General features: G+C 38.0%; 1 protein-coding gene and 1 long non-coding RNA gene across 5 annotated transcripts; one reads left to right on the forward strand and one right to left on the reverse strand.

The window, feature by feature from the left end:
* The first annotated feature begins 9,484 nt into the window (after positions 1-9,484).
* LOC121048827 (ankyrin-1-like) lies at positions 9,485-16,924 on the forward strand. Of its 4 annotated transcripts, none has more exons than XR_002933248.2 (5): positions 9,485-10,621; positions 14,535-14,608; positions 15,921-16,160; positions 16,258-16,575; positions 16,692-16,924. XR_002933248.2 is itself a non-coding variant. In XM_040517177.1 (5 exons), the coding sequence occupies exons 1-5, from the start codon at positions 14,239-14,241 to the stop codon at positions 16,791-16,793; spliced, it is 834 nt and encodes a 277-aa protein (XP_040373111.1). In that variant the 5' UTR covers positions 13,299-14,238; the 3' UTR covers positions 16,794-16,924. The 4 variants fall into 4 exon arrangements, 2 of the variants coding, with proteins under 2 accessions (XP_040373110.1, XP_040373111.1); XR_002933247.2 differs by having other exon boundaries at positions 15,952-16,160; XM_040517177.1 differs by lacking the exon at positions 9,485-10,621 and adding an exon at positions 13,299-14,369 and having other exon boundaries at positions 15,952-16,160.
* A 2,596-nt stretch (positions 16,925-19,520) lies between these two features.
* Positions 19,521-21,080, reverse strand: LOC121052128. Its single transcript, XR_005808124.1, has 3 exons — positions 20,974-21,080; positions 20,698-20,771; positions 19,521-19,731 (listed from the first exon to the last, which is right to left on the reverse strand). It is a non-coding gene; the product is annotated as an uncharacterized LOC121052128 (long non-coding RNA).
* Positions 21,081-23,054: the final 1,974 nt, after the last annotated feature.

Raw genomic sequence — 23,054 nt, forward strand, 5'->3', positions numbered from 1 at the left:
CATGTCAATCCATTTCTTTTGAATTTTTTTCTCACGCCTTACCGGGAGTTGAGGCTTGGATGAGCCATCGCTGTCTAGCCTAGAGCAGAGTTCAAACTGAGACTTGTCCTTAACGCAAGCAGCTTTAGTCATATCAGGGCTGACACCCATGTATTTGAATTTGTTTGATATCTCTTTCCTACTTCGTCAGAATATACCGATCGTCGGAGCATAGGGAAATTCCGGTGGAAAGTGTGCTTTAGTACACCGTCTTTGGGAGAGGTTTTACAACCAGGTTATCATCATAGACAACCCCCACTTTCAACAAGATAGGATTTACTTAGTATTTGCATGCAGTAATCATATGGCCAAGTCTTCCACATTTGAAGTAGAAGCATTTCAAATTCTCATATCTAAGTTTGATCTTTGTCTTCAAGGAGTTAGTTCTTGGAATTTGGCAAAAAGTTGTAAGTGGTCCTCTAGCATCAAAATCCACTCTTAGTCTGAGAAACCCTCGATTACCAGAAACTAAGGGATCCTCAACTTCAATGACAGAGCCCAATAAGTTGCCCAGCTTCTTGCCATTAGCCACAGAGATCTGGTCTATTGGGATCCTATGTGCATGTATCCAAAAGGTAGCATGTACGGTAGGGATTGATGTCATCAAATGAGTGAAAAGAGGGCCAATGGCACACAGTAAAGCAGTATCCCTTGATATTCTAGGGGCAACAGTTAGAGAGTGAACATTCTTCTGAATTTTGATGATTCTGATTTGGCCTAGAGCTTTCCAAATGCTTATCAGGACTGCCTTGACTCCTCTCAGCCCGGGCTCTTCATCAGCAATAAGTATGCCTATAAGATTGATCCCATATTTGAAATCTATGAAATCAACACTACTCTCGAAGTTAATGGACAGAGCCTCAATGATTTCCTCATCATCAAAAGGAATCTCTTCACCAATGTTTGAAGAAGAAGAAGCCATCATTGAATAAAAAGAGACTGTGCTCTTAACAAACCACTAGAGGGAACAAAACTACTAACAGTAGATGGAAATATTGACTGAGCCTAAAGTAAACAGGGAACTAACAAATAGCATATATGGACTAGGTATGGAAAAGACAGCAAGCATAGGGTCAAGAATCTGACTCTTTTTAGGTTCAAAACTCCAAATGAGTTGAACCAAAGCACAGAGAAGATTGCTCCCTTCGTGGAGTTATCAATTCCATCTAGTCGCATGAATGAAAGTATCGAGTTGTTTGTAATTGTTTGCTAGATTCAGGCAAGTTGGGCAGGGGAGATGGGGTTCTTAATTCTAGTGAGAGGGGAGACATTATCTCTCTAGCTTTTTCTCCTCTTTAACTTGTACCACTTTTTTTTTTTTTTTTTGAAAGGTTGTACCACTTTTTTTTTTTTGGAAATGGATATTTCTCATTAAGGGCAGAGCCTAAGCAAGAGACCACAACAAAGTAGCTGTGGCCCAGGAAGCATACAACTAAGAAAGGAATAATTGCCAACTAAGTCCGACAAGGACATAGAAACTGGAAGCAAACCCAGAAAAAATAAAAATAAAAATGCCAATGAAACCAGAAAAAAGAAACCAGTTACAGCTCCGCTGCGTGAAGACAGGGGAGGCCATCATTGCGTAGAAAAAGAGAGAGGGAAGGTGGTGGCTGATCAACCCATCGCAGAGGACCCACGGACAGGATGGCAAGCGAAGCTGCTGAATGAGGGGCTTGGTTCGCTTCACGGGGAACCCAGTCCCAACTATAATCATCAAAACCCATACAACGCCTTCTAATTTGAGCTATAATCGAGTAAATTCTCCAGTTTTTGCAAGAACTAGAAGAATTCAAATCTGAGATAACTTCTTTGGAGTCTGATTCAATCTTTACTTTTTTCAAATTCATTGTTAAGGCAAGTTTGACACCAGAGAGAATCGATTTAGCTTCGACAATGGCCACAGTGCCGCAGACAGCCGACACGGCGGAGCCACCCAAAACCAACCCCATATGGCTTCAGATCACCACTCCAAGACCAGTTGAGGAGGGGAGTTTCCATGCGGCATCGCAGTTTACCTTAACAAAGTCGATTGGAGGGGCTAACCACTTAATCGAAGTGACCAAATCAGTACTAGTATTTACTGCAGCTGGAAGATTAGTAGTGGCATCAATAAAATCAGATGCGAGGCCGACAACAGCCCCTATTGTACAACTTGGTGACACAGGTTTATGTTGGTAGACAAAGGCACATCTAGCCTTCCAAATGTTCCTAGCAATGAAACTGATCAAGGTGAGTACCTTTCTTTTTTCACTCTTGTTGAAAGTAATGTTGATGAATTGAAGTAGCCACCTATCAAAGGTAGTAATTTTCTGTTTGTCTACCTTGATGCCTAGGGGAGAGCCAAACCATACCTTATCAACCCATGTGCATAATAACAATAGATGTTCAAAACTTCCATAGTGGATTGCTTACTACCCTTCTTTTGTATAAGGCCTGCATAGTAGGAGCTGCCCCATTTAAAACTCTCCAGAGGAAAAGTTTAACTTTAGGAAGAGTGTTCAACTTCCAAACCGACTTCCAAACAAGCGAATTGATCATGTGAGAAGGGCTAATACCATGATTGAGGGAGTAAGATATGTCTCTGTGAATCCAATGGTAGCCAGAACTAACATTATAGGTTCCATTCTTATTCCAGGGCCAAATCAAGCGATCTTGACCCTCCCCATCCCCAATTGGGATTGACATAATCGCTGCTACCCCATTAGGATTTATGAGATGAATGATGCTATCCAGAGACCAATTATGAGTGTCCCTGTCAATCAAGGAACTGACCAAAGTAGGTACATTACGTGGTGGTGCCGCATTAGTACCCAATAATCCACAATGAGGGGGGGGGGGGGGGTAACCATAACCATCTATCTTTCCATATGTTAATGGAATAGCCATTGATGACTTGCCAGCTGCTGCCATTTATTAGAAAATCCTTAGCATCCCACAAGCTAGACCAACTCCAAGAAGCACGATAACCTTTAACAGCCTCAAAGAAATAACAATTCGGAAAATATCTTGCCTTGAGAACACGGGCCCATAAAGAGGTAGGATCCTGAACTAACCGCCAACACTGCTTGGTCAGTAAGGCAAGATTAAAATGATGTAAGTCCCTGAAACCCATTCCACCATCAGATTTGGGAGTACTGAGAAAATCCCAACGTTTCCGGTGAATTTTATGATCATTTTGACCGGATCCCCACCAAAAGCTTTCCAAGGGCATAATTAATCTCATCACATAAACTCGTAGGAGACTTGAAACACACCATAGGGTAGGCGGGAACAGCCAAAGCAACTGACTTTATAAGCACTTCTTTTCTAGCTTGAGAAAGGGACCTTTGCTTCCAACCTTCTAGCTTCCTATGCACCCTTTCCTTAATATAACACAGTGCCTCTTTCTTTGATTTTCCCCAAACAGTGGGAAGACCCAGATTGTTACCCGGATCTTCAACTTTCACAAACTCCAGAAGCTCACACATCAATCTAGCCATTTAGGGAGAGGTATTAGGAGTGTAAAACACACTAGACTTCTCATTGTTTATTAGTTGACCCGAAGCCAAACAATACTCTCTGAAAATCGTAACTAGCTGCCAACAGTTCCATAGAGTTGCTTTAAGGAAGAACATTGCATCATCAACGAAAAACAAGTGAGATAGCGTAGGACAGTCCCTGCTCAAAATTATGCCCAATAGAGACTTCTCCTCAACTGCCTTCATCAAGCGAAGGGAAAACACTTCGTTAACTATCAGGAACAAATAAAGGGATAAGGGGTTGCCCTATCGGAGGCCCCTACTAGGGACAAAGAACTTCCCAGGATTCCCATTCAGTACAAGAGAGAAAGACACAGTGCTAACACAAGCCATAATTAGGTCCACCCAACTCCTAGCAAAACCAAAACGAAGTAGGGCAGCCGTTAGAAAATCTCATTCCACTCGATCATAGGCTTTGTTCATGTCCAATTTAAGCCCAAGCTCGCAATTTTCTCCTTCCCTTTTTAATTTGAGGTAATGATAGGACTCGTGTGCCAAAAGGATGTTGTCTTGGATCTGTCTTTCAGGAACAAAGGCATTCTGGTTTGGGGAGATCAATTGAGGCAGCAATAGCTTTAACCGATTTGCCAGCAGCTTTGAGAGAATCTTGTATGAGTTGTTCCAGAGGCTGATTGGACGGAAGTGGGTAGTTCTTTCTGAGTTGGGGATTTTTGGAATAAGCACAATGTGAGTTATGTTTAACTCCATCAGCCTAACACAATTGTTTATGAAATCCTTTGTTGTCTCCCAAACCACCTCCTTCACAATATTCCAGTACTTGTGGTAAAAAAGACCCGGGAATCCACCTGGTCCCCCAACTGATTAGCTGCAGCCTTCACTTCCTCTAGCGAGAAGGGCGCTAATAGCCTGTTGTTCATGTCTTCCAACACAATAGGGGAAACCCCCATAAAAACATCTCCCCAAAATAAGGACCCCGATTTTGTAAAAATCTTCTTGAACTGATTTTCAAACTCAGACCGGGTAAGGTTTTCACCAACTACCCACACATCTGCTTCATTTTGAATTTTCAAAATCTGGTTCCTTTGTCTCATGTGGATAGTAGATAGATGAAAAAAATCTGGTATTTGAATCGCCAGATTTTAACCATTTGATTCTAGACCTCTGATGCCAGTACTTCTCTTCCCGTAACCAAAGAGAACCCAACTTGGTGGATAGCTCCTATTGTTTCTCAGTGCTAGAAAAAGGACATTGTAGTTGCAGCGTTTCTAACTCTTCTAGACATTGTTTAATCTCCAACTTGTTACACTTAGGGAATCTTTTCTTGCTCCAATTCCTTAAGCTAGAAAGACAACGATTGAGATTAGCAGTCCAATTTTTTACATTTGGGAGGGTAGAAACCGAAGTCTAGTCCTCCTCAATCAAGAGCCCAGCCTCCGAATCATCAGCCCAAAAAGACTCAAACTTAAAAGCAACCTTGTGTCTCTTCAAAGGTGGGTTTGTACTCATAAGAATAGGGTTATGATCATATCCTATTCTTGTGAGGTGAGTGAGACAAGTATTTGGCCAATCCAATAACCAGTGTTGATTGGCTAAGCACCTATCCAGCCTTTCTTGTATAACAATTAAGTCACCTACCTTTCGGGCCCAAGTGAACCTTTGCCCTTTAAACCCAATATCCAACAGGGAATTAGTATTCATAAAGGATCTCAGTAAATATCTACGGTTTGGGTTCCAAGCGGCACCACCCTCCCTTTCATGTTGGCATAGCAGCTCATTTAGATCTCCAATTACTAGCCAAGGGGTTACATCATCACCTCCTTGATTGTTCCATGAACTCCAAAAAGTATCCTTGTCCGCCGAATAAGACGGACCATACATCCAAGTTATTCTACTAAGGGTATTGGATTTGGGTAAAGTTATCAAAGTATCAATAAAGAACTTTGAAAAATTCACAATCTCAACACGTGACTCAGAATTCCACCAAAGACATAACCTGCCTGCTGTATTCAAAGGATCCACGTTAAAACCTTCAAAAAAGCCCATCTAACTTCTAATCTTATTTACATAATCACTGTTCTTGTGTGTTTCAGCAAGGAAAATAAACATAGGACGATGGGAGTGAGTAATCTCCCGTTGTGTTTATACTGTTAAGGACTTCCCCAAGCCTTGACAGTTCCAAGCAATACAATTCATTGATTCCTTGCAGCTGCATTTGGCCAGCCGCCACAACCCTGGAGGTGGGTTAAGCCCTCCATACCTTCAGTCAGTACAATCGAATCCCATGCAACGTGGACTTCGGTTAAATTGTCTCTTGCACCAGAGACAAAGTTTCCAGCAACAGTAGCTTCACCCTTATCGTCTTTTCCTCTCCCTCTTCCTCTTCCAGCTCTACCACCCCTTCCTCTTCCCCTAGTCTTTCCTCCACTTGCTGACAGTCGATGATGACTGGGGCTGTGGACAACCTTTAATTTCTTCCCACTGATGATTGAGTCATTCTTATCTACTGTGGGCTTTACCTGCCTCTTTCTCTTCACATGAAGACTTGTGTTAGAGGACTGCTCTAACACTACTTCTTTATTAGCAGGCAACTCCACTAGTTTCACTGAACTAGGTCTCATGGGCTGGTTATTTGCCTCCACAATATCAGTTCTCAGGGGGATAGGGGAAAAAGGGTTAGACTTGAAATAGTCCTCCTTCTCTTTGAAAGCGCAAGAAGGGAGGCACTCTGGATCAGCCCAATTCCCATCCCTTATACACAGACCTCCAAAAGCTCTCGTGACACTGCCATTTTGGTACATAGCCCCATGTGCATCAGGGTCAAACATGCTGGGTCCCTGACTAGTGTACTTAGGCCTAGGGATGAACCCAAAAGATGTTGACATGTCCTCTTTTGTTGCCACAGAGCAGATTGAGCCATCCCTATCTTTGATAGACCCATGAGCACCCACTAATAGGTCCCTATCAGGGTGTTGCTCATCCCTAGAATTCAAACTTCTGCACCTTCCACCACGTTTGCTTCCCAGGCCAAAAATTCCGGTCGTCGGAGCATATGGAAATTCCAATGGGAAGAAGGACTGAGTAAAAACAGGTTACTGTAATGGTTCTGCCACCAATGATAGATCATAGACCTCCCTAAGTATTAAGAGAAGAGGATGAATATGGTGCTTGCAGGAGGTGCTCACGTGACCCAATCGTCCACAATTGAAACAGAAATTCATGAGATTCTCATATTGCAATCTGATTCTGGATACTTTAGAATTCGCTCTTGGGAGATTGACAAAGGTTGCTAAAGGCTTTCTGGTATCAAAATCCACTCGCAACCTCAGAAAGCCTATGTTTCTTACCAGCCTGGGATCTTCAACATCTAAAACTGAACCCAAGAGATTACCCAATCTTCTGCCATTGTTGACATTGAGCTGGTCGCGTGGAATCCCATGTGCCTGAATCCAATATGTAGCTCTGTTGGCTTCAAAATCATCAATAGAATGATATTTGGGCCAATGCCTTATCGAGAAGCAGTAACCCTTAACATTCCAAGGGCTCTCCTCCAATAGTTTCTGGGCTAGCTTTTCAGAACCCACTGTTAAGTTGTAGGTATTTTTCTTTACCCTTATGATTCGGATCTGACCCAGAGTCTTCTAGATGCTCATGAGGGTAGCTTTGACCCCTCCAAGCCCAGGTTCTTCATCAGCAATAAAAATCCCAGTAAATCTATCCCATTTTCCAGATCAAGGAAGTCAGCTCCTTCTTCAAACTTAACGGACATAGCTTCAATGATTTCCTCATCGTCAAAGGGGATCTCATCTTGTGTGTCAGTTTGTGAGGCCATACTTGATGATAAAAAGAGAGACAAAGCCTTGAATAAACCACAGAAGGGTTGGGACCCAAACTCCACAGAGTAGGTGATAAAAACAGAAAAGAAGTAATGGCACAAGCATAGTAGTTAGGTTGTACCACTTTTTAGCAGTTCATTTAGACAAGCAAAATCTGATAAATTAGTACCGGTACCATTTAATAGTAATCTTAGTCTCTTATTTGTAAGTTGGAGTTTGGAGGTTATGAGTTCGACTTACATGCTAGTTTTCTTTAAATTTTTCAATCAATCTAAATTAATAAAATACTAAAATTATGAATAAAACACATAAATCTGGTGGGCTCTAATATGTCGATGCCATTTCCCCAAGCAGCAACATCTCCTTGAGCTTTATATGGATCTGAGCTCAGATTAGTGGCATCTCTTGACATAGCTTACTCAAGCCACTTTCTAGGTGATAAAGAAACTCTAGGATGGTGATCAATTAGCTGGTGATCGATATGAGACGGGGTGGCTATTGTTCTTTCTACTTTCTAGTTGGGATTCATGAGTGAGTTTATAGGTTTTGTTTGATGTGCACACTAATAGGAGCATAAAATGCGATGATTAATTACTCAATCATTTACATTTTACTTAGTTATCTAAGAAAATAATCCATTTTAACTTTGTTATTTAAGAGATCTTTAAAACTGTAAAACTGGAAGCTATGCAGACTTAAAAAAATGAGAAGGACACGCACAACTTTCCGCAGGCAGCATCGCAGTAAGTTCCATGAAGTTCATCAATCACCAATAAGAAAACCATTGATTGAGAAATCATTGAATGATTCAAATACTGCCATAATTAACAAATCTCCTCTGTAATAATTATGTTGTCCTTTATCCTCACGTGTCGTCCAAATTTCAACTAGTCGTCGAAACCAAACTACCCGGCAACTTCATCCCAAGAGGAGCGAAGAGACTTCCATGGACCAAGGTCCACCTGCACCAAGCCATTAGGGGGCGTTTGAAGGACACGCGCGGTTACCAAACCGCGGCTGATTATCGGATGGGTACAGTTGACATGGGAGGCAGTGAGGCACGCCGATTCGAAGCCTCTTCCATTAAACCACCTGCAGAACAGAGACAACTAGTCGGCGTCGGTGTCTCCGCTGACGGCTCCGTCAGAGTGTTGTGGTTGTGGTTGTGGTGGCGAAGAGAGGGAGTCGAAGCCGAGATCGTTGTCAAACTGAACCGACAGGAGATGCGGGCGACGTTCTGGGCCGAGGGCGGCGACGGCGAGGTTCTGGGCCGACGGCGGCAACGTGGTGCTGTTGTAGACGCTGATGAAGCGGAGATCTTGGACGTGTTGCTGTTGTTGACGGAGACGAAGGGTAGGTTCTGGGTCGAGGGAGGCGAGGCGATATATATATACAGTAACGCCCCAGCTGCATGTACAATCGGAGATCGCAGGGACGTAGGCGACTGCGAGACGAAGCTTTTTCCGGTGGTCCGCCGCGGAGAGATGGCCGGAGGAGAGATTTCCGGTCGGGTCAAGTCGTCGGGTCGCGGGGTTGCAGTTCGGGTGTTCTAGATCGTAATGGGGCTCCGGTTGGGTGGCGGATCGGTTGTCCGGTTGTGCTGTGGATGTGATCTTCTGCGCGTCGGTGTTCTCCGCTGTGCAGGTGGTTTAACGGAGGACGAAAGGAATTCGACCCCGACGAGGACGAAGTCGGGGAACAGTGAAAAACCCAGCATTTGCAGATCAGCGGGTCCCATGTCGCGTCAGCTGATTTCGGCTTTCTTCCTCACTCGCCTGAAACCCGCACGTGCTGTTCACCCGCCGGATTTAACCGTGGTCCACCTGGACCCTGGTTCATATTAGAATTTTCGCAAGAGGAGACAAAGCGCACGTTTGGTGCTTGGAAATAAAAAACAGAGAGAGAGAGCGACAACAAAAAACAAAAACAAAAAAACAAAAAAAGGCCGCGTATGTACAGAAATAAAGGGCATTCCTAGTTTGTCGTCTAGCGTCCTAAGCTACAGCTTTATTTTTTCACCGTTGATATCATGACTAAGGTCAGTCCAACTTGATCGTTAACAAAAACTACTTTTGCTTTTCTTATTCTCGGGTACTTTCCGTTGATCTTACATGCTTGACTTCATATTGGTCGTCGTCGAAGACCTGAAGTCTTCGACACAACAAACTCTTTCAATTGCCTTTGGAAAGTGTGATCAGCGTATAATTAGTTCCAAAGTTCCAACTCTTTCGTTAGGAAGCCTGATTCAGCTACCATCCAAGTACAAGCCAATCCTTCTTCCATCTATATATTTCCTGGGAGAATTAGTGAAGTACCCATAGCTAGTGGTAACACTGATAGTCGATCTGTAGCTGCAAGTTCGGAGCATCCATCCATCACACACAAGTTTAATTCGGATGGCTAGTTCGAGTTCCACAAATGAAGTAATACAAGATGAAATTACTGTAAACCAAGCTGCAGAGGATCTCGAGGCTACAGGGGACAGACGAATGGATCCAAAATTATACAGGTATGTAACCACTGGTAAAGTAGACCAAAAAAGTGATTTCCGGGCAATAATTACGGCCCCCTTCTGTAATCCTTTTTCGGTCTTTAGACAAAGAGTAGAGGTCATGATCTACCAAAAAATCTTGGGCTTTTACGAATGGCTTCTCCATATGTATACAACCTACTGTTATTCCGGCTTCAGCATTCCCTCTGAAGTAGAATTACTGTTACAAATAAATGGAGACAAAGTAAGCCCTGGCCAGAATACAGTGCTTCACCTTGCGGCAAGTGTAGGCAATACCCATCTCGTCACACAGATACTGGATCGTTTTCCGAATCTTGTCAAAGTAAAAAACTATCGTGGAGATTCTCCGCTTCATGTTGCAGCACACGGTGGGCATCTATCTACGGTGCGCTGTTTGGTTGAAAAGTTGAAGACACTGATTGGTGAAGAGAATGCGGTTGGTGAAGAGACTGCGGTTGATGAAGAGAATGGTGAAAAGACTGCGGTTGGTGAACAGAATGCGGAAGGAAACACAGCGTTACACATTGCCTTAGAAAATCACCACAAAAAAGTGGCCAAGTTTTTAGTCGAACAAGATGGATTGATCTCGCATTCCCAAAATAAAAGCAAAAAGATACCGTTGTGCATGGCTGCGGAAGCTGGAAATCTTGACCTTGTTCAAGTTATGGTGGTCAAGACACCAGCTGACAGGGCTTCTGTTTGGAAAGAGTCCAGTGGCTGCTCAATTTTGCGTGCTGCTATCGTGGGAAGGAATAATGGTAATTCTCATCTGCCACCAATCATTATTTTTATTCATGCATACTATTTATCCTTACTGAAATAGAAGCTTAGATGTCATTCCTAAGACTTAAATTTTAAAATTTATGGTAGATAAATTATACACACACATCTTATTCTGCTTAATGCACATATGTGAGTTTTGTAAAATTTTAAATCACTATTTTACCTCTAGCTTTCACTATTTTAAATCACTGAAATAGAAGCTTAGATGTCATTCCTAAGACTAAATCACTATTCTGCTCAATGGCAAACAACAATTGCTGGAGTGATTACTCGTTTTCTAATATCTGAGTGAGTTATGCTCACGTATTTAGCTTTCTGATATTATTTTGATAAAAATTTATCCGAAATGCTTACAACTATATATGCAAGTCTAGTAAATTATTGTAGTATTATTTATTTGAACAATGAAGAATGATGTTTATCAAAACACTAGCACATAAATAAGAAAAGTTGAATAAATTTCTTCACTATCTATTTGAGTATTTGCTTGGGATTACTAGATTATCAAAACAAAAAGTGAAATTCATCATAGTTTAATAGTATTATAGTAGTTCATTGATTCATATATATCTGGGTAGAGGTTTTGATGTCCAGTAAACTAAAGATCATGAGAACCATATATGGTACCTTTTTCAGAATGAATGAGAGAGAGAGAGAGAGAGAGGCGTTGTTATTTGCAGGTGATCGGAGAAAGAGTGTATAGTAAGGGAGACATAAAGATGCGGAAGGGTAAAAGAGGAAAGACATAGGGAAAAAATGGCAAAGAAAATTTGGAGGTGTATGAAGAAAAGTAGGATGTGCAAATAAAATTATCCTTCATCATATTCATTTTTTTAAAATTTTTTTTTTATCAGGAGTGAGGTTAAAAGCCACATCATTTATATTAGCGAGTTAATAACACGCTCATTTAGTCATATTCAGATCGATGTCCACGAGGATATCCCAGTAAGTATTGAGAAAAGATTTTTTTTTTAATCAAAAGAGGTCAGTCACATTTATAATTCAGTAAGCAGTACCATAAACGACACACCTCAAAATGGCCAATAGAAAGAGCTGTCCTGTAGGACATACAAATGACCTATACTAAGAAGATAGAGCCTCGCACTCCTAGGTACACCCGCCTTTTAAGGACAATTAAGCACCTTTATTCTAACAAAATCTAGAGACTTAGAAACAAAAACAATAAAAATGACAACCAAGCAACTAGATCTTGCGACCCAAGGGAAAATTAAACATTACTATTTGAGGATGTTGCTCCTACATCCTCACCAGTTCCATCATCTGCATGCACATCCTCTATAAGTTCAGTTTCAAGAGCCTTACATGTTTTCTTCTCCACGAAAACGTGAACCAAGTATTGAGAATAGATTGATCAACCAAAACAAATTTTTTTCTTCATAACTACATATATTAATTTACTTTGAAAATCAATTAATTAGAGAGAGTAAAAATGTAAAACCACAAATAAAAAAACAAACTAAAGAAAAAATTTGTATAACTCACCACTTTCTTCAAGTACCTCCACTCCTTCATCCATCACTGGGGGTACGTCTGGATGTTTCTATTCTCATGTCTCCAATAGTAGAAGTTATTTTTTTAGATTTTTTTTAATAATAGGAGATATTTTTTTTAGTTAAATTAACTAAAAGTAGTGAAATATAGCTAGGTTTAGCAATTTTGCTCTTGCAATAGTAGCTACTTGTAAGTTATATGATTCATTTTATTGAATCATAAATTGACATGTGTACAAAAAAAAGGGAGAAAGAGATATATATAACTAAGCAAGTCTTTTCATGATTCACTAGCTAAATATAGCTAGTCATTTTTCTAAAAGTTAAATTTAACTTAGCTACAGTTATTATGTTGGTGTTGAGTTTTCACTACAACAAAAGTCCTCATTTCCGACGAAAATTTCCGACGGCACGAAATTGCCCTCACAAAAAGACTCCTTTTTCGACCACAAAAAATGGTCGTCGGAAATGTTCTGTCAAAATATATTTTATTTCCGAGGGACAATATGCGGTAGGAAAAGAGTTCCAATTTCGTCAAAAAAACAAAAAAATTGGCGGGACCTTTTGGCGCCAGTATTATTTTCGAGAACATTTTGTGTCGTCGGTAATGGTAGACCTATTTCCGAGAGGCAGTTGACTTTGTCGAAAATGATTTCTTAATTGCGAGGGCAACAAAGTACCCTCGGTAATGAACAAAGTATTTCCGACGGCTAGTGACCCTTGAAAATATTTCTCTAAATTGTATTATTTTTATAAAAATATTATGTCAAAGAGGAGAATTGAACATAGGATCTCTAACTTTCAAAATTAATTTTACCATTTTTCCACAGGTTAATTGATGAGTATATTATTAGTTTATTAGAATTGATGCATATAAACAAAACAATTTTATTATATATTGGTTACAAGGTAAGATCGGATAAATCTCATAATATATATATATATATATATACACACACACACACATATACATATACATATTATATATATATATATATACATGTATATATATATATATATATTATAAGTCTCATAGTTATATATACATAATACCTATGTGTTTTGAATTTATATATATAAGACTTGATCGATCGATCGATCATGCTAATTGGGAGGTTACGCCCTAACCCAATATATTATTAGTTATGAAAGTAGATAAGAGATCATCTATGGTAAATCACGAATATGCTAATTTGGAGATTCCGCGCAAACTGGGATGCTAACTAGGAGATTCCGCATATTTAGATAAGAGATCATGCTAACTGGGAGATTTCGCCCTAAAACCCTAAACCTTAATAGTAAATCATGATTATGACTACATTAACAATCATCGATTGTACTAGAAACTTGTATAAGTGATCTACTCATGAAGACCTAAAATTGAATAGTGGAGATGTCGATATATGAAATTGAAAAGTGGGTCTCACATGCAAGAGATCTCTTAAAATGGCCAAAGAAAATATCCGTTAGTGGAAGACTCCTACACACACGCACACAACTCAATTCATTGTTGATCGATCATGTGTGCTTGTCCACGCACACACTATATTATTACACAGTACTATTCATTATCGATCACATACATACTACATATATAGTAAGAATTTCCCTCCACACATATATGAATTTGTATACAGTAGACATTGATCGATCATATACAATTATATAGAATAGCTAGACGAGAAAAAATAGAATACTAGCGAGTACATTTGTTTTTTAAAGGCTAACAAGTACATATTTATATATCAAGAATGTTATGAAATATTTTTCATTGGTCTATCTTATATTATAATAAAGATATTGATCTACATAGTCCGACATATCAATACATATGCATTTATATATAAGTTCCATGAAAATTGATTAAAAAAAAAAAAAACTTCCCGCCTAGGGAGGAAAAAATTTCCCTCCTATGGAGTATATTTTCTCCCTCCTATGCATTTATACATACCCTAATAAGGAGTCTTATCTCACCAAAAAAAGGAAAGACTCCTTATTTCTCCTCATGTTTAGTTCAACTAAATAATTAAAAAAATAAAACTTCCGTTGCTACACACTTATTTCTCAAACCCTAAAAACTTATGTTTCTAGCTTCCTCCTCTCTCATACGGCAGTGGGAATTGAGACTATATCAATCAAATTGGAGAGCAGAGGAGAGCAGGCCGATCAATAGTAAGTCATCAACAATGTGGCAGCAATATATATGCTCAAGGTCAACAGAGTTAGGTCAATCAAATTGGATGATCCAATGATTCATAATTAGAGGATCTCCTAAGGCTTCAGATATATTGATTGCAATTATGTAATTGCAATGCTTGTATGTTTTCTCATATTATTTCTAACACAGTTTTTTTTTTTTTTTTTGGGATATGTATAGAGTGAAGTGGAGTGGATCGGAATCACTGTTGATTCATTCTTTCGGTGCGGTGCGGCAAGCAAAAGCAAAATTAGGTACATATACAACTCTCTCTGTTTTGTTTCTCATTTTGTTTCTAGTTTTTTTTTTTTTTTCTGTACATTGATATGGGAGTGTCTTCTTTGATTTAAATTTGGTATATATGTTCATACTTTACAGCAGTTTTCTGATTTGTTGACCTAGGTAGACAATCTCTTACAACTGTACCAATCCATTAATAATTTGGAAATAGTTTCTTCTAGAAAATTTAAATAGACAAATTGATGATTAATACAGAACTGGAATCACTCAAAAATGATATTTCTACATTTAGTTATGAATTTCTGAACTTAAGTGTTAGTAAATTATATTATTTTTAACCTAGGTAAACGTTTACTTAAAACTGTACCAATCCATTAAGAAAATTGAAAAAGTTCCTTCTAGAAAATTTAAATAGACAGCTTGAGGATTGATACAGAACTGGAATCACTCAAAAATAATATTTCTACATTTAGTTATGAATTTCTGAACTTAAGTGTTAGTAAATTTTCGTATTTTTAACCTAGGTAAACGTTTACTTAAAACTGTACCAATCCACTAAGAAAATTAAAATAGTTCCTTCTTGAAAATTTAAATAGACAACTTGAGTATTGATACAGAACTGGAATCACTCAAAAATAATATTTCTACATTTAGTTATGAATTTCTGAACTAAGTGTTAGTAAATTTTCTTATTTTTAACCTAGGTAAACATTTACTTAAAACTGTACCAATCGATTAAGAAACTTGAAAAAGTTCCTTCTGGAAAATTTAAATAGACAAATTGATGATTGATACAGAACTAGAATCACTCAAAAATGATATTTCTACATTTAGTTATGAATTTCTGAACTTAAGTGTTAGTAAATTATCTTATTTTTAACCTAGGTAAACGTTTACTTAAAACTGTACCAATCCATTAAGAAACTTGAAAAAGTTCCTTCTGGAAAATTTAAATACACAGCTTGAGGATTGATACAGAACTGGAATCACTCAAAAATAATATTTCTACATTTAGTTATGAATTTCTGAACTTAAGTGTTAGTAAATTATCTTATTTTTAACCTAGGTAAACGTTTACTTAAAACTGTACCAATCCATTAAGAAACTTGAAAAAGTTCCTTCTGGACAATTTAAATAGACAACTTGATGATTGATACAGAACTGGAATCACTCAAAAATAATATTTCTTCATTTAGTTATGAATTTCTAAACTTAATGAATCATGTGGAATAGGAATCACTTCAAAAAAATATTTCTACATTTAGTTATGAATTTAATTCTCTTCATCTGGTGTTGATGAAAATGCTTTTTTTATCATTACCATAGGCTATAATCGAGCTTTGTAATTTTTTTAAAGAGTTATGTGCTAAAGTATTGAGGGCAGAGGATTTGGAACTTCTTGAGAAAAGTGTGTTCATAACTCTTTGCAAGTTGGAAAAAGTATTCCCACCAGCATTTAAGTTCCATGTAAGTAAAGCAATAGAGTGTTGGAGGAAGTTCCATGTAAGTAAAGCAAAGGAAGGAAAAGAAGAACATTGGAAAAGTGACAAGGCTAAGGAAATTTATGTAAGTTTCTATACTGCATTCGTAAGTCAAATTTTTCCTATTCATATATTATTGTGATGGTTTACGTATGATTAAATTTGTATAATTTTATTTGAAGGATGATCTTACTGAAAGAAAGAATAGAGTGGAAGAAGTGTTTGGTGAAGCTGATGATTGGGAAATATATCAGAAAGTGATTGGTGGGCCTAGTCACGGTCGTGTACTTGGTTTAGGTGCTGGGGTGAAACTAAAAGATTACAATTCACCTAACCAAACTTGTAATAAGCCTACATGTTTGGAAGAAAAAGAAGATTATGAAAGAGTGAAAGGCCAAGTTGAATCTCTGACAGATAAATTGGACAAGTTGACTCAAATTGTTCAAAGTTTGCTGCCTAATACCTTAGACAATTCTAAAGCAAGAAACTCACATTCTGTGGTACTATTTCTATCTTTCAAATATTTGTATATGTTGCTATTGTTCATGCTATTTACTGCATGTTTTAGCTCTTACTTATTTTGCATTCTAAGTTCTGTGTTTTTCTTTTACAATAGGACAATATTGCAACAGATTCAAGTGCACACCATGATGAAGATGGTACTGATGAAGATGGTACTGAAGATGTTGCTGATGAATATGATGCAAACTCTAGTTAAGACTTTTATTAGATATATTGTTAGCTTCTTTGCTTAAGAATGATTATATTATAAAGACCAAATATTGAATATTTATCTTTATCTGAACATGTATGAATGATTAACTATGTTTCTTCTAATGCAATTTTTTTATGAAGATTTAATTGTCTCCTTGTATGTTTAATAAAAAATTATCTTGATTCATCTACCTCTTCCAATCAGGTTAATTGACAATTAAATTGAGTGGGAGGAAAAAAAAATTGCTAACAAATTTCGACGAATAAACCTCGTGAAAAACATTTCCGACCACTTTTTCCGACTACAATATCATTCTCGGAAATATTAGACTATATTTTTCCGACAGAAAATATCAATTTCCGAGGAAAATATGACCCTCGAAACTTATTCATTTTCGATGCCAAATAGTCGTCGGAATTAAATATTCTTATCGGAAATAGTTTTTCCGACCACTACTATTTGTTGGAAATAAGTCCTTGGAAAAAAATGGATTGGCTAGCAACCAATTTTTTCCTGCAAGCAACAAATTATTTCCAACAAACATCTTTTGTCGGAAATACTATTTGTCGTCATTGAGGAGTAACAATTTCCGACCACCGAAAAATTATTTACGACCACATTTGGCTGTCGAAAATATATCTTTTTCCGAGGGTTGGTCGGAAAAAGACTATTTCCGATGATATTTTTTCCGAGGACCACCGAGGGCACCTAGCTGTCGGAAATAGCTTTTTCCGACGGGGAAAGTGCCTTTTGCAACCAAACACCACCCTTGGAAATGACTATCATTGTTGTAGTGTTTGCTTTGAAAGTTAGTTATATATAGCTAAAAATTGAAAAAACTGAGCGTTTTAGGGTTGGGGTTTTCAAAACGCTTTCTACTGCTTGTCCGGCGGCCCTTCTGTGCCAGCAACGGCGCCATGCCTTGCCGGCATGAGATAGGAGAAGCCGGATGGGCCTCGGTTTCTTTTGCTCTCTGCTATGAAAAGCTTGGTTGTTTAGGCATGGTTTTCTTCCATTCTCTGGTGGCGGCGCTGCTGGTAATGCGAGCCGGCCAGCGCAGATCTAGTGTGGGCTGGGGGATGGCTTCAGGGCGACGTGATCTGGTTAGGGCTGTCCTTCGATGCTGTGGTGGTTCTGTCTGGTGGAGCGTCGGTGATCGACATGATGGTGGTGGGATACATTGGAGATGGTGGAGGTGGATGACCCTTGGCTTATGGAGGTTGTGCAGAGGTGAAGGTGATGTTAGGATGTTGATTGACGAGATCTGTGGCAATCTTGTCTGGGTTCATGATGCATGGCGGTGGTTGGTGGCTCTGTGGGTGTGGAGTCTGAGACTGGGGCGTTGGCTTGGGTTTGGCATGATGTATGGAGCTTGGTCAGTCACCGACAGTGGGTTGGATATCAAGTGGTTAAATCGATTAGGGCAGTGGCTGTGCAGTGGGTGGGGTGCTGTTACTAGGCTAATGGAGGTGGCGGTACCTGAGCGATTGGTCAATCATGGTAGTTTCTTTCAGTTTTTTATTAGGGTTTTAGTTTCAGGTTTTTGGTTAGGTCAAATAAAACGTCCCTACTCAATTGAGCTAGGGTTTGGAGGTTTTGGTCGTGTTGTGGAGCCATCTATATGGTGTTACTCCTGGGAATAATATGTTACAAATTCGATGCTGTTTGGTTATCAACGGAAAGGTGCATTTCCCTTGCACGTGGTCTGGCGGTGTACTTACATAGGCATTCACAAGCATAATTAGCTATAATGAGCCATGCTCATGCTACCACTAGAGGTACTAACTCCCGCCAAAGGAGTAACCCACAGAAACACAGCCAAACAGGCTATCACCTGAGCCCCAGCTCGCCTCCAGATCGCCGCTGACGTGCCGCCACGCGCCACGCCAAGTTGGCATTAGTAGCTTCAGAAGCTGGGGACTGAAGCACATCAGTCTCACATCGAAAACATGGAGAAGATCAGTTCCCTCCTCACCTATAAAAGGTTCTCTCCTCTCTCCTCATTGATTACACATTTAATACTTACCTACTGTTACTTTGTCAACACTACAACAATGATAGTCATTTACAAGGGTGGTGTTTGGTCGGAAAAGGCACTTTCCCCGTCGGAAAAAGCTATTTCCGACAGCTAGGTGCCCTCGGTGGTCCTCGGAAAAAATATCATCGGAAATAGTCTTTTTCCGACCAACCCTCGGAAAAAGATATATTTTCGACAGCCAGATGTGGTCGTAAATAATTTTTCAGTGGTCGGAAATTGTTACTCCTCAACGACGACAAATAGTATTTCCGACAAAAGATGTTTGTTGGAAATAATTCGTTGCTTGTAGGAAAAATTTGGTTGCTAGCCAATCCATTTTTTTCCAAGGACTTATTTCTGACAAATAGTAGTGGTCGGAAAAAACTATTTCCGATAAGAATATTTAATTCCGACGACTATTCGGCATCGAAAATGAATAAGTTTTGAGGGTCATATTTTCCTCGGAAATTGATATTTTCTGTCCGAAAAATATAGTCTAATATTTCCGAGAATGATATTGTAGTCGGAAAAAGTGGTCGGAAATGTTTTTCATGAGGTTTATTCGTTGAAATTTGTCAGCAATTTTTTTTCCCTCCCACTCAATTTAATTGTCAATTAACCTGATTGGAAGAGGTAGATGAATCAAGATAATTTTTTTATTAAACATACAAGGAGACAATTAAATCTTCATAAAAAAATTGCATTAGAAGAGACATAGTTAATCATTCATACATGTTCAGATAAAGATAAATATTCAATATTTGGTCTTTATAATATAATCATTCTTAAGCAAGGAAGCTAACAATATATCTACTAAAAGTCTTAATTAGAGTTTGCATCATATTCATCAGCAACATCTTCATCACCATCTTCATCAGTACCATCTTCATCATGGTGTGCACTTGAATCTGTTGCAATATTGTCCTATTGTAAAAGAAAAACACAGAAGTTAGAATGCAAAATAAGTAAGAGCTAAAACATGCAGTATATAGCATGAACAATAGCAACATATACAAATATTTGAAAGATAGAAATAGTACCACAGAATGTGAGTTTCTTGCTTTAGAATTGTCTGAGGTATTAGGCATCAAACTTTGAACAATTTGAGTCAACCTGTCCAATTTATCTGTCAGAGATTCAACTTGGCCTTTCACTCTTTCATAATCTTCTTTTTGTTCCAAACATGTAGGCTTATTACAAGTTTGGTTAGGTGAAGTGTAATCTTTTAGTTTAAGTTCAAAAATTCATAACTAAATGTAGAAATATTATTTTTGAGTGATTTCAGTTCTGTATCAATCATCAAATTGTCTATTTAAATTGTCTAGAAGGAACTATTTCAAGTTTCTTAATGGATTGGTACAGTTTTAAGTAAACGTTTACCTAGGTTAAAAATAAGAAAATTTACTAACACTTAAGTTCAGAAATTCATAACTAAATGTAGAAATATTATTTTTGAGTGATTCCAGTTCTGTATCAATCATCAAGTTGTCTATTTAAATTGTCCAGAAGGAACGTTTTCAATTTTCTTAATGGATTGGTACAGTTTTAAGTAAACGTTTACCTAGGTTAAAAATAAGAAAATTTACTAACACTTAAGTTCAGAAATTCATAACTAAATGTAGAAATATCATTTTTGAGTGATTCCAGTTCTGTATTAATCATCCATTTGTCTATTTAAATTGTCTGGAAGAAACTATTTCCTAATTATTAATGGATTGGTGCAGTTGTAAGAGATTGTCTACCTAGGTCAACAAATCAGAAAACTGCTGTAAAGTATGAACATATATACCAAATTTAAATCAAAGAAGACACTCCCATATCAATGTACAGAAAAAAAAAAAAAAACAAGAAACAAAATGAGAAACAAAACAGAGAGAGTTGTATATGTACCTAATTTTGCTTTTGCTTGCCGCACCGCACCGAAAGAATGAATCAATAGGGATTCCGATCCACTCCACTTCACTCTGTACATATCCCAAAAAAAAAAAAAACTGTGTAAGAAATAATATGAGAAAACATACAAGCATTACAATTACATAATTGCAATCAATATATCTGAAGCCTTAGGAGATCCTCTAATTATGAATCATTGGATCATCCAATTTGATTGACCTAACTCTGTTGACCTTGAGCATATATATTGCTGCCACATTGTTGATAACTTACTATTGATCGGCCTGCTCTCCTCTGCTCTCCAATTTGATTGGTACAGTTTCAATTCCCACTGCCGTATGAGAGAGGAGGAAGCTAGAAATATAAGCTTTTAGGGTTTGAGAAATAAGTGTGTAGCGAAGGAAGTTTTATTTTTTTAATTATTTAGTTGAACTAAACATGAGGAGAAATAAGGAGTCTTTCCTTTTTTTGGTGAGATAAGACTCCTTATTAGGGTATGTATAAATGCATAGGAGGGAGAAAATATACTCCATAGGAGGGAAATTTTTTCCTCCCTAGGGGGAAGTTTTTTTTTTTTTTTTTCTTAAATCAATTTTCATGGAACTTATATATAAATGCATATGTATTGATATGTCGGACTATGTAGATCAATATCTTTATTATAATATAAGATAGACCAATGAAAAATATTTCATAACATTCTTGATATATAAATATGTACTTGTTAGCCTTTAAAAAACAAATGTACTCGCTAGTATTCTATTTTTTCTCGTCTAGCTATTCTATATAATTGTATATGATCGATCAATGTCTACTGTATACAAATTCATATATGTGTGGAGGGAAATTCTTACTATATATGTAGTATGTATGTGATCGATAATGAATAGTACTGTGTAATAATATAGTGTGTGTGTGGACAAGCACACATGATCGATCAACAATGAATTGAATTGTGTGCGTGTGTGTAGGAGTCTTCCACTAACGGATATTTTCTTTGGCCATTTTAAGAGATCTCTTGCATGTGAGACCCACTTTTCAATTTCATATATCGACATCTCTACTATTCAATTTTAGGTCTTCATGAGTAGATCACTTATACAAGTTTTTAGTACAATCGATGATTGTTAATGTAGTCATAATCATGATTTACTATTCAGGTTTAGGGTTTTAGGGCGAAATCTCCCAGTTAGCATGATTTCTTATCTAAATATGCGGAATCTCCTAGTTAGCATCCCAGTTAGCGCGGAATCTCCAAATTAGCATAATCGTGATTTACCATAGATGATCTCTTATCTAGTTTCGTAACTAATAATATATTGGGTTAGGGCGGAACCTCCCAATTAGCATGATCGATCGATCGATCAAGTCTTATATATATAAATTCAAAACACATACGTATTATGTATATATAACTATGAGACTTATAATATATATATATATGTGTGTGTGTGTGTGTGTGTGTGTGTGTGTGTGTGTGTATAATATGTATATGTATATGTATATATATATATATTATAAGATTTATCCGATCTTACCTTATAACCAATATATAATAAAATTGTTTTGTTTATATATATGCATCAATTCTAATAAACTAATAATATACTCATCAATCAACCTGTGGAAAAATGGTAAAATTAATTGTGAAAGTTAGAGATCCTATGTTCAATTCTCCTCTTTGACATAATATTTTTATAAAAATAATACAATTTAGAGAAATATTTTCAAGGGTCACTAGCCGTCGGAAATACGTACTTTGTTCATTACCGAGGGTACTTTGTTGCCCTCGCAATTAAGAAATCATTTTCGACAAAGTCAACTGCCTCTCGGAAATAGGTCTATCATTACCGACGACACAAAATGTTGTCGAAAATAATACTGGCGCCAAAAGGTCCCTCCAATTTTTTTGTTTTTCTGATGAAATTGGAACTCTTTTCCTACCACATATTGTCCCTCGGAAATAAAATATATTTTGACAGAACATTTCCGACGACCATTTTTTGTGGTCGAAAAAGGAGTCTTTTTGCGAGGGCAATTTTGTGCCGTAGGAAATTTTGGTCGGAAATGAGGACTTTTGTTGTAGTGCAACATAAATACATTGACTAACTTAGGCATCGAAGAAGAGAAGACCGCCCAGCGCGGTCTCCCTCTGACGCCCCCTTGTATTTTACTTGACAAGTAGCGGGAACTCTGAGTATGGTTTATAGCGGTCCGCCCATCGGACCAGCGTTAGTAAAAGATTTAGCTACCGCTAAACTTTAAACATTAACAGGCGGTTTATGGATACGGTGTGGAAGAGGGTGGAGTGGTTCGTCGGGATGTTGGTGACAAGGTCGTATCATAACACTCGG

The sequence above is a fragment of the Rosa chinensis genome, chromosome 3, assembly GCF_002994745.2.
Source record: "Rosa chinensis cultivar Old Blush chromosome 3, RchiOBHm-V2, whole genome shotgun sequence".
In the NCBI taxonomy this organism is placed as follows: Eukaryota; Viridiplantae; Streptophyta; class Magnoliopsida; order Rosales; family Rosaceae; genus Rosa; species Rosa chinensis.

Excerpts from the sequence above, each read along its gene's own strand:
- LOC121048827 (XM_040517176.1), top strand. The coding sequence starts at position 9,748 with ATGGCTAGTTCGAGTTCCACAAATGAAGTAATACAAGATGAAATTACT. Across the intron at positions 10,286-10,351 it reads AAAGTTGAAGACACTGATTG|GTGAACAGAATGCGGAAGGA; the intron begins GTGAAGAGAATG and ends AGACTGCGGTTG.